The sequence below is a fragment of the Osmerus eperlanus genome, chromosome 23, assembly GCF_963692335.1.
Source record: "Osmerus eperlanus chromosome 23, fOsmEpe2.1, whole genome shotgun sequence".
In the NCBI taxonomy this organism is placed as follows: domain Eukaryota; kingdom Metazoa; phylum Chordata; class Actinopteri; order Osmeriformes; family Osmeridae; genus Osmerus; species Osmerus eperlanus.
Window position 1 is genome coordinate 9,857,035 of NC_085040.1, and position 12,754 is coordinate 9,869,788.

A 12,754-nucleotide genomic window follows, 5' to 3' on the forward strand; every position below is an offset into this window, starting at 1 on the left:
TACCGAAGCTAAGAAATGTATGGATAACAAAGACTTATTGGAACTTACATCCGAGTTACATTTAAACGAAAATGTTAATAATTGCCTCAAATTAGGCATACACGAAATATGCACTGAAAATCAGGAGTCCAACTCGAAATCAGCTGGATTTATTTTACCACTGAAAGAAGAAACTGTAAACACTTGGAATGACAATGAAGATTTGCAATACACAGATATCTATCTAAGCAGGACAAGTGAGTCAGATGATGATGTTATAGTGTTGTCCGATGATTGTGTACCGTGCCTCATGGAGGATGAGTCCCATTACATTACTACTCATGAAATCCAGCTCTCTGAGCTTTCAGATCATGAAGTGGATAATGACATCGGAGTGGGGTCCTGTTGGGACATTGAGGCTGATAACCAAATGTACTCTTTTGTCGATTATGCTTCTTTTGATTGTGATGAAACGAGAGATATAGGCGAGAGAGTTAAAAACAAACAGGGTCAGTCTATTGGCAGAATAGCAAGCGGTGTACTTCAAAATGATATATGTGGTAAGGCAACGTGCAACTCCTCGGAGTGTCTTGGTAAGTGTAATGGGAACTCTGAGGGGCAGATTCACTTGTCTATCAAAACAACTTCCTGTGCTATACATGAGCCTAGCAACATCCAGCAAAATGAAAATACTCTGCATCATGCTAAGCACGCCGGTGACGTGAGTCGGTATGTTTTCAGAGGTGCTGATGCGAAAGCGGATAGATTGTGTGATGATGCGAAGTGTTTTATTGCTGCCCCGGGTGGTTGCACTTTGGCAGCAAATTAAAAGGCAAAGATGGTAACGAGTACTCCAGCAGTGCATCTAGCGCTGTGAGTGAACTTGACGACGCCGACAAGGAAGTGCGCAATTTGACAGCCAGAGCGTTCAAGAGTTTAGCATACCCCTATTTTGATTCCATAAATTTTTGCACCTCCAGCGATTCCTCTGCTTCAGAACGTGGCCTGGGGATAAATAGGTGGTCAACGTTTGTTGACCTTAAATATGGAAACATATCACAGGGAAGAGGACAAAATAGCATGTCCCATAAAATGTCATCTTGTACAATGGCAAAGAATAAAGACAATCAAGGTTGTAAGGGCGGTGCATTAACTAACATAAAGCCACCCCCGAGCAATATGTTTAATTTGAATGGCAATCCTTATAACGCTGCTTCAAAAAAGAAAATAGCTCTCATGGGAACCTTTGGGCAGGGCCATAGTGGAGTTATTACGCTTACAGAAACATTAAATTTTCGCTGCAATGTCAAATCAGGGGTGCCTGGGGGAGAAAGGCGTTCAAAATGTGCACAAAACGCAGCAGGATCACGTTCCACAGATGAAGTTACCAACGCCTCGCCAGGCGGACAGGGTAGTGAGACTAGAAGACGACCCTGTAATGCAAGGGAAACCATGGAAGACACACACAAGAAAGCAGTATTCGCATCAAGTCTTCTTAAAAATGTTATTTCCAAAAAAATGCAGTTTGAGCAGGAGCGCAAAATGGAAAGGGGGGAGATATGCGAACCCTATCAAGTCTCATCACCCTGCTTTGTCCATCAAGACCTAGAAAATCCCAAGGAAAATGGCACAACAAATGAGTCCAGGGATAGGCAGAGCTCAAAATATTCAGAGGCCGGTACTGACAACAAAATAGTTTGTGTTCAAGAATTAGGGGACATTGTGGACAGCAGTTCGTGCGATGACAAGTGCGGCTCTGGGAGACAAGCTTCTTGCACTAATTTAGAGTCGGCAAATGAAGTGGGATTCGATACTAAAAAAAGAGCATTCGAAGCGGCTAAAAGCACGTTGCTTCGAAGCCAAAATAGCGCTTTCAGATCCTGGAGTGACGGTGAGCTAGAGTTTCAAAAGGAACAAAAAAATTATAAAACCCCAGAGTGGAAACTGCCTTCGACTAAAGACAACCTCGAAGACACAGACTTGTGCGCCGATTCGGGGACTAGTAAACTGACAAAAATGTCACATTTGTTTGTGCCAAATATCCAACTACCATCAAGTGAGAGAAAAGTTGATTATCAGCTGCAGACTATGAATTATTCGACACGCGCGACCAACGATCAAAAAGAGGGAGAAGGCATGAGGTTGCGCTCTGACAATACCTTATATGTCCCAGATTCATCAAGAACTTCTGTTCCATCAAAATCACCGGAAATCAAATTGAAGAGTTTGGAAGACAACAAAAGTGACCAGTTTAACATCTCAAAATGTCCTATTTCCAACCTAGTTTGTAATAGTTCCAACCTGATAAAGACAGCTGATGACTCCAGGTGCCATGCGCTCGCTCCGGTGTTAAAGGGTGAGTCCTCCGACAAAGTACCACACTTTATGGTCAGAGACATAAGAGACAGCAAGGGAAAGCTTCAAACACCCATACATCAAGTTAGAGATGTGCGTAAATTGGTTAAAAGTTCTTATCATTTTGTTTCCTTGGATAACAACGACAACAAATTCAGTTCTTTTGGAGTGGACCTTCATTCAGAGCAAAGGATTCAAAAACACAGCTGTCATAAAAACCGTGCGTCAGTTTCCCCCATAGTGATAAAGTGTCAGTCTGTGAATACAAATAGTAATGTTAGGGAATCTGAAAATCTAGTTGCAGTCTCTAAATGTAAACTCAATAAGGATACTTTTGAAATTGATAGGTCATCTCCAGAGGGTGCATCACTTATCCACCGACCAACAGAAATAGTGCCATTAGGTAATACACAAAAAGATTTGTCAGAGGGACACATTGGATTGAGAATTGAAACTAGAACAGCTTCTAGAAAACAAGAGAAAACACCTGATGTAACTGTGAAAAAAAATGAAACCAAGATGGCCAACAAGGCTGCCTTAGAAAAACTACAGGCTGCAGTGAAAACCATGGAGCAGTTGTATGTTTTTGATAGAAATGAATGGAAAAGAAAGTCCAATCCCATAACAGATAGCCATGTCCTCTCCCTTGTTACCAATAAGGAACTTGGTAGGCCTGTAGAAGAGGATGGACATGTAAGCAATGCTAGGCCAACATCCATCATGGAGAAGCTTGAAAGAAGGGACTCATATCCAAGCACAGACAAACATCCCCCTGCAATGACATCCTCCCCTAGTACGGAGATAACAAAAGGAAACAAACCAACCAAAACATTTTACATCCCTCACAGCAGAGTGGTGACAAATGGTCCCAAATGGCTCTCACAACAAGGTGGTGGAACAGGTAGCAAAACATTTTATCTCAGCTCCAGTCAAAATACTTCAATAAACACAACTGCAAGTATTAATATGAATACAGCCCAGTCTCATGTCATCTCCCAAGCACCTTACAGCACTCAAGGCTTCTTTACAAAATCACCTAAAGTTCCAGTGTCATTGAAGATTTCTCAGGCAAGATGCCTAGTAGAGGACAGTGAGAAACCTATAAATGAGGCAGGGAGGCCAGTTACACACACCCAATCCATCATCTCAGCTGTACCAGAGAATTATCTAACCATACCTTTAAAGTCCCATACCACCAGCACCGAACAAATTGAAGGGTCAGGCCATGATAAGGCATCTGTTTACAATTTCAGCGCCATAGGTGCCAATACCCAAACTATTGTCTGCCCACCGGAGCATACGAGCCAAGCTGATGCTGTCAGGAGGCAGGAAGAGAGCCGACAGTCCCCAAAGCACACCACCATTGTCATGGAAGCACAATCCCATGACACCCCTACCACCACCATCTATCACCACTCCCTCCCCATGACCATGTCCTCAGCTCAGCACCAGGTCATTTGTTTCTCCCCCACCATGGCAACTATACCAACCATTGACCACTTCCAGGCCACCCAAAGGAAGATGCTTCTGGACCCTACCACTGGAAACTACTACCTAGTCGACACACCTGTCCAGCCAGCAACCAAACGACTCTTTGACCCTGAGACGGGCCAGTATGTAGATGTTCCCATGCCGCAGCCACCTATGACTCCCTTGCCCATGCCCATGTCTATCTCTCCTTTGGCACTGAGCCCTGTGGCTTTTGGGCAGTCTTATATGATGTACCCAGGATTTATGTCTACACCAACAGTGATCTCAGGACGGACAATGCAGTCCCAGATGTCCATGAACTCTGAGGCTGACAATGGAAATAAAGGCTCCCACTCCCAGCAGAGTGATGGGGTCTACATTGAGAGCCCATACTACATGGCCACAGGGAAGTCGCCACTGCCTCAACGCCTCACAAAGGTTAGAACGCCACTCGGATTTATCAATGACAAGCCACCCGTCATCAACATGGCCTCTCAGCAAGGTCCTAGGATCATTGCACCACCCTCCTTTGATGGGACAACCATGAGCTTTGTGGTTGAGCACAGATAAAACCACTGGTCACATTATACCTACTGTAAGTGCTTATACTATGTTATTCAATGTCCTATATTGTTGTGTTTTGTTTGTCTTGCTTCAGCAATATACCGTATTTTTCGGAAAATAAGACACATTTTCTATAAACCATACCCCACCAGAATGGGAGCTTTGTGTTTGTAAATCAGATTATAAACCGCACTGGAATGTATGCTGCACTTGATACGGGAACAATGATACCAAGCAATGCATGAGTATAGGCAGTACAGCATGCCGTTGTGTAACACACTTCGAAAACGAAAGTAAGTAAGTGCGTAATGTATGTTTTCTATTGCCCGGGAATTAACTATTAATAGCATAAAAAAAAAAAGTGTTTCTACTGTTGTTTTATTATAAAATCTTTCTATAGGCCGTTTCTAAATATAAACCACACCACCACAAGAAAAAAGTAAAATCTGGTTATAAACCACAGTTTTATTTCCAAAAAATAGGGTATTCTTCTGGAACTGTCTGGTAGATTTAGAGAGCTGCATTGGTAAACAGATTTTCCATTCAATTTCATAAAATTTGGATTAAAATAATTGTTACATGACAATGATTTAAAATAAATGATCAGTTCACTGCTGAACTGTCTCCTATGTGAACTTTTTTTATTACATGTCACACAGTTCACTTTTTTATATATATTGCTAGCCTACATCATTGATGTCAGTGTTGGCTTGTGTTGACCTCGCAAAGTCATTTAAGTGATTCAATAATGATTTTGTGTATTTTTGTAATTTGATACATACGTCACAAAAGTATTATAATTCCATCACTCAATGAATGTCACTCTGACTTTCACTTTTATTTTTAAGGCTGCATCAATAGACTTAATTTCAACAATCAGTATATGTAAACTATTTTAAAGATGCTGTAAAGCAGAACTGAAAATTAGTTTTAAGTTCATCCCACCACAGAAGAATGTGTTGTTAAATACCCATCCAAATTCGAATGAAAAAAAACACAGACAAGTATGTTAAATTAGGCTTTGAAATCGTGAGAGCTTGATACTGGGGGGGGGGGGGGGGGGGGAAGCTGAAGCTCCGCCTCCTCAAATGTATTGAATTTAGCAACAACAGCAACAACTACCTAAATCAATTTCAGATATCAGAACAGACCTACCTGCAGTCTCTGAGTGTTTTATGTGTTAATTTCTTTGTCTTTTCATCGTACCAGCTGAGTAACAGAATGCAGGTTATATAAACCGTCTGTGATCTGACGTAGATAGGTGGCTGTGACGTAGATTGGTTGGGTTTTGCCCCGCCTATACAAAACCTGAGCTGAAAACGGGTGAGAAACTGTTCAACGGTCTAACTCCACATTTCAGTGCGACAAAGTTTTTGCGCTTTGCAAATGCTTTCAGAAACTAATTTCACACGTATATAATGTACTGAGAAGCAAATCATGGAATTTGCTTCACAGCATCTTTAACACAGTTCATTAGTGTTCCCAGTTTAAGCAATTTACCTTAACTAATCAATTAGCATGTGTCCCTTTGTATCCCAAAATAAGATGGCAAACTTAAAGCAGGCCCATATAATTAATAAACAAACTATAGAACAGACTGCATAAAAATAAAATACTGGCTATATAAACACAATTATGAAACAAAATTAAACTATGTACAATGCATGTAGAGTTTGTGTTATGTTAGCAGTCTATTTAAAGTACATGCTTTTGTTTCAGCCAAACAGTGGAGTAACACAACTGATTAAACTAACACAACAAGATTCACATCCCTGATTAGTTACACCAGTGTTACAGATTGAATAAAGCTAAAGTTTGCACCCACAACCAGTAGCGGACTGGCGGGCCTAAACACTTCCGGGCTGGAGGGCCGCTTGTCTTATAGGTTTTTTTTTACTATTAAAGATCCTGTAAAGTGGAATTGAAAACAAGTTTTAAGTTCATCACACCACAGAATAATGTGTTATTAACTACCCATCCAAACACTGACAAGTATGTTAAATTAAGCTTTGAAATCATGATAAAATCAGCACTCTTCTCTGCTTGTGACTGGGGGGGCGTGTCACCTGAAGGAGCTGAATCTCTGCCCCTCGCTGCCTACCTACGACCCAGATAATGGACGCTACGTCAATCCGAACAAAACAGTATAGAATTAGAATTTATTTATTTGCTTCTCAGTACTATACTGTACTGAGAAGCAAATCATGGAATTTGTTTTACAGGATTTTAATAAAAATGTTGGTAGAAGATTGAGCGACACGGTTGGCCTGCCCCCCTTTCCCCCAGGCCGGTTGGTCTATTCCAAATGAACGTCTATGCAGCCCTTATCCCCGCCCTCTTAGTCTCGCTTACACACAACAGTGACACTGACAGATCGAAAGCTAGCTAGTAGAGACAATATAACGATGGAAAACCAGGCTAAGAAACGTAAGTTTGGGGCTGAAAAATTAAGAGATAAAAAGACATCGCCTTCACTAGACAAGGTTTTACCAATTTAAAAACGTCTATGTTTATTTTACATAAAGCTCCAAAAACTATTTTTCGCTCAAATCAGCCAACAAATTAAGTGTGGAAGTCCCTAACTAGCATCAATCACATCAAACCCAGAATGTGTATGCATTAGCAGGGCAGCTGTGGTGGTGTATACAGGGGCTGGTTCTAGTGGGCCGGTCTGGATCAAAGTCCTATTTTTATTCCCAGTCCGTCCCTCCCCAACCACAACCAGCCAAAAGCACATAAGACCATATGAAGGGTTATAACTGATTCTTAGAAAAAAACATTTTTACAATAATATAATGGGCTGTACATTGCAGAGTTTGTGGTGTGTGCGTTTGTGCATAGGGAAAGAGAAGAGGTGCAGTTGGCAAAGGCTTGAGTGAAATTAAAGTTCAGGTCATTGGAGCCATTTGTTATGCTGATACAGAGTGGGTTCAGCTGCTGCTGGAAATCAAGGCCTCCCCTGTAGCAGTGCAGGCCTCAACCGGGTCACCTTTTTATAGGACACAGCAATTCACAGATGGAGAGAGTGAGGAGAAGTCTAGTATGGCCAGTGATCAGCAATTACAGAAACTAATCATCATGAGTACACAACCCACTTCCCCTCCTAAAAAGAATAGTATGCTGTAACTAGAGAGGGTACAATTTCTGGGGAAATTGTAGGGTGTGCTTGCTTGCTTCGGTTGCACAGGGGTCCGTTTTTGAATGACATTTTTACAACTGATATATCTGTATATTTTATATTAAAATGCATACTTATTATTTATAAAGATTACATAGATTTAAAAGATTTTTTTTGTGCTGCTCATTTACAACTGAAAATACGAGTGAAGTGTAGAATTAAATATGATGTCTTCTCATTTCCCCTGCAAGAGGCAGCCTCATAGCTGAATCAAAACGAATAAATTTGGCAGACCGGTGTAAAAATTGACCTAATCTCTATGACTTAAACGTCCTTTTAAGTTTTCCCTTCTCGTGATATTTTCAGGCATTTAGCCTACTCATATTGCATTCATTCATTAATAAAGAACCCCCTTTGAAGATTATTCTACGACGTTACCGGCAGTAGAAGATGGAATCGCGATTCAAACAGTACCATCTGCTAACTGAAAATATGCCCCCAAAAACGTAAATAAGCTTGACATTTATTTAGTGGAAAATCGCTCATTCATAAAAAGCTCACTGGTAGCGATCATTGTCAGTAACAACGCAAAATGCGATATAGCCCTGTGTGGAGAAGCTGCCCCGGTAAATTGTACTACTACGGTACAGTACTAGACTACTGCTGTGTTCGTCTCGGTAGCGATTGCGTTGGTTGAATTGGATTTAACGTTCCGTTGTACGGTTTAGGCTGAAATTAATTATTTTCATGAACAGATTGACAAAGTTTAGGCTGTGGCAATGAAGTTCAGGTTAGTAGTTAGATAGACTTTTGATTTAAGTAAGGGGAGTGCCGAACATGTTCTGTCGCCGTTTGACTTCCTACAGCTGTGTAGATGTTTTTGTAGTGTCTCGCGTAGGCTACAGCGTTGCAGTGATACACTGGATTGAAACCACAGGTAATGATAATTTCACTCACAAATCGTTTACTTGTAATCTAATGTCATAATAAATCCTACAACGAAAATGTATATGTGACGAATGTTTATTTTAACGATTGAAAACAGATAACGCTACATCATAGACCACTGTAGTATGTGTTGCCCGGGCAACACAGGCTAATGTCATGATGCTAATACTTCAGTGAAATAGTAGACTACTGTTTCCGAAAGTAGATGTACTTCCTTAATAATATCAGCTTATACTGTACATTACGCATCACAATTGTGTGTCATATCACAAAGTAAAATGAGTAAATAGTTATCACCCTGGCCTCTTTGCTTGTGGCGTTTCTGCAGCTGCCTTGCAGTAAAGCTATAGTTAGCCTAGCTATCCCCCAAGTTAACAGATGCGAAACGAATGTTCTGCCAAAGGTAGTCACGCGTGTTTTCGTGACGTTAGTGACGTAGTGACGTTAGTAACGTCAGTGACTGTGGCTAACAAATTAGCCACCGTTAGCTTCACTTTTCGCCACAAAAACTTAACTTAAGCCCAAACCATGCAACGGAACGTAAATTCCAATACAAGCAACTCAATCGCTACCAAGACGAAACTTTTGACACCTACGTTGTCTATGTAGGCCAAATATTGACTGAGTTTTAGGGGGGCAAAAAAATAAATAAATAAATAATAATAATAATATATATGTCAGAGAACAAAGGTTGTGCTCTCGCCGAAGGCTTGAGCACACCCAAATATGTGCTATAAAAATAGACTGAGAATATGTTATTAATATGTACCTACGTAAACAAGCTAGTCAGAGAATCAAGCAAGCTACCAATTTCTAATTAGTGCCTGCATTTACATAATGTACATTTTTTTTTATTAAAAGAGAATAAAGTGGCCTTACAAGATACTACCATTACTGTGGATGCATAAAATGTATGCAAGCTTATAAAGGGGAGTATTTGTCAGCCTTACAAAAGTCTTACAAACATGTCTGGTGGGAGACATGTGAACCCATGACATCCTGTTTGATGTAACTTTCACACAACTACTGCACAGTGCCCATGATGCAGTCAGTGATTAAGATGTCAGTGAAACACACACACATACAGATTCCTTGATCTATAGATAGTGCTTAGTGCCCATGATAAAATTGGTGGCACACAGATTCCTGGAATTATAGATGGGGCATAGTGCCCGCAATGATGTTGGTGACACAACATCATTCTAGTTAGAGAAATAAACTTGACCCCTATTGGACCATAAGAATCATTCCCAACTGATAGATGAAATCAGATCCGGTTTTCAAATAATACAGCGTACGACACCACTATTAGCTAATCATCGAGGCAGATAGAAATGTCAGATAAGACAGTGGAGCTCAAAAATGAAAAGCACAGCGATTAAAGAACCATCGCAACCAAGATTTGCTAAATAAATACAAAAATTGACTGGTTATTTCAAAGCTGCCAAATCTTCATAATCTAGTAGTCAGAGGTCTAGTAATTAATCTTAGCTGTAATCGGCCATGAAGAAAACGTGAGTAAAAATATAAAAGTTGCGAGCTTGCAGACAAGCGCAGACACAGAATGTTTTTTTTCTATGGTATTGCTGTTTATAGTAAACTCTGGCAATGTGTATGGTACAGTACATATACTAGGCCTACATATAGTAAATGTCAGTGCAATTAGAGTGTGTGTGTATGTGTGCGCTGCATGCATACAAAGATTGACCCAGAGGCCCGTGACTACCTTAATCTGCCACTGCATGTGGACATGCACTTTATTAAATCAGAAATATTCAGCCAATTATTTCACAGCATTTTTTGGTACTTCATATTTTGGTACTGGATGGCATGGCTAACATGAATGTTAGAATACATTTAGACATGAAAATCTGATGAGGTATCGGATGGGTAAAGATAGGGTTCGAAGGAACTGAATCTGTCTCAACTGCAGGCCTTGCCCTTCAAGCCATTTGTGAGATAAAAAATGAAATTTGCCTGAATCCAGCGTTATTGTTCTTGTTTTGTGGTTCCTGTGACAATTAAAACAACGTATTCCCTATCTCACACAATCTCTTCTTCTGTGTTTACACTAGGAAGGACATGTGATCTACTCTTGGAATCAATGCTGTCTCAGCCTTCTCTGAAGTACCAGCTTGCCTTTGACTGCAAAATATATGTAAATTAGTAAAATTTGAACTAATATGTTTTTAACTCAATGTCAAAGAAAGACAATGAATCAGATTATTTGGAGACAATTAGCCAGATACAACTCTTTTTCATATTCTTTAATTTTACATCAGATTTTTAAGCACTTTAATGTAAAACATTGTAATCGTATGATATTATACATCATTGTGAAGTGCAACAGTATCACATAAGTAACACTGCAACTGTGCAAAACTCTTCGGCTAGGTTTTTTTTATAAACCTTACGTACATTTTATTTTGTGTTCTTTTAAATTCAAGTAGAGGATACTGTGGGTGAGTTGTCACACTTAATCATATGGAGATATATCTCAGTTTTACAATATGTAATTGAAACACTAAATATAACACTAACACTAAATATATCTTCTTTCGTTGCTGAATGATAATAATTCTTAGGTAAGGTACTCGATGTAATGTCATAATATATATTTCTTGGAATGTTTAATTACTCAAATTGTATTCATAATTAATTAATTGTATTAATTATTTGTATTATTCTACAGATTTACATAGTTCTGTACATTTGTCTGGTCTTAAAAAATGTGTGAGCTGGTATAGTGGATAACTACAGCACTCCTTATGTAAGTTGTGAGACCTCCACCACAGGGGTGTCGTTAGATCCTTTTTACTGGGGCACGTGTCCCAGTATAAATCTGCTGTGCCCCAGTCAAATCTAAAATTTGAGTTACTATTAGTCAGTGCATTCATTTAGATTGATAATCCCGGAAAAATAAACGCAGTATCACAATCAATGCTTGTTAATCAAAGCAGTTTAACCAAAAACACAAACCAATGCCTGCAGAATTCCATGTCTTGAGCTTGCCAAATAGCCACTGCAGCGCGCACACAGAAGTCCAGGTGTCGGACTCGGCACACAAGTCAGAATTGAGGTAGGCTAAGAAAACATTACAAAACTAAAGAACGTTTCTAAATGATAGGCCTACCGATCATCTTATTTTGACAAAAACATAAAAACAATATTACATGAAGCTCAAAAAACAGTATTTGCGTTCAAATGAATGCTAAAAAAATGTGCACGCTCGCATTAACTATTGATGTCCCTGCCAAAGCTGATATTAAACTTGCGGCCACTTGTATAGTGGGTTAAGCAAGGGGAGTTTCTACAGCCTAGTTGTGCATTGCGCGCAGCAAGCTTGGAAGAAAAAAAGGGATATGAATAGGGCCTGTGCCCCAGTAGAGCTTTATGTCTAACAACGCCCTTGCTACACCATAAAAAAATAAAATAATATGATTTCCAGTATTTGATTTGCAATTTGTGATATCCCAAACAAATTTATGACAAATGCCTAACCTGAATACAAACCTTGACACTGACACAACATTAACATGAAATTATATCTGACCCCCACCTTATTGTGTCACAATGTCAAATCTGTTGTGTTCTTTGGTTGATCACAAATGTACCCCAAAGAATTATACAAAAATATTTTAGGTATGAAACTTAAGTTTACGTTTTTACAGTCTCACAGTGTATGGACTTTTGTTTAGTATTCTTATAACCAATGTAGAAATGCATTATCCCATCTAACATCAAACATCAAAATAGATTTGGACATGAAATCTTGTAACAACATATCTTTGTGATCATTTAACCCAGTCTATAACATTTGTGCGTAAATAACCAAAATTACAGTTTAAATGTGCCCTGAAAAAAATGGGAGTAATGGGAATTAAAGAGAGAACGCAATACTGCCTGACTTTAAATGAACAATTATTTGGTTGCAAATATTGGGGGGGGGGGTGACGGTGACAGGACGCAGGATGCACAGACCTAGTTGGCTTTAGAAGGCTATCACCATGGCATGGAAGCTCCTATTGGGTCAAACAAGGTGTCAATCGAAAGGTTAGAGTGTAGCGGCCATCATCACGTTTACTGTTTGTAAATATTCTAAGTGAAACTCCTTCCATGAGCGATAATACGTGAGTGACTGGCGTGAGTGACTGGCGAAGGCAGGATGATGCAACAAGATCGTCGCTATGTGTGGAGGTAATACATTGTTTTGGACGAACTACTTGACATGGTTAGACAGTTCGGACCTTTGGGAATGTAACCAGACCATTTTTGTTGGGATGTTTTGCATAACTGGACAGCTGTGAGCCGTATTAGATA

The 12,754-nt window shown here is 39.7% G+C and overlaps 1 protein-coding gene across 1 annotated transcript; it reads left to right on the forward strand.

Moving 5' to 3' along the window:
* Positions 1-782: 782 nt before the first annotated feature.
* On the forward strand, positions 783-11,884 carry c23h4orf54 (chromosome 23 C4orf54 homolog). The gene is made up of 2 exons (XM_062449610.1): positions 783-2,335; positions 10,510-11,884. Exons 1-2 carry the CDS (start codon positions 1,060-1,062, stop codon positions 10,599-10,601), a joined length of 1,368 nt encoding a protein of 455 aa, XP_062305594.1. The 5' UTR covers positions 783-1,059; the 3' UTR covers positions 10,602-11,884.
* Positions 11,885-12,754: the final 870 nt, after the last annotated feature.

Coding starts and splice junctions, on each gene's coding strand:
- c23h4orf54 (XM_062449610.1), top strand. CDS start 1,060: ATGTCCCATAAAATGTCATCTTGTACAATGGCAAAGAATAAAGACAAT. Junction 2,336..10,509: donor GCTCGCTCCGGTGTTAAAGG/GTGAGTCCTCCG, acceptor TGTTTACACTAG/GAAGGACATGTGATCTACTC.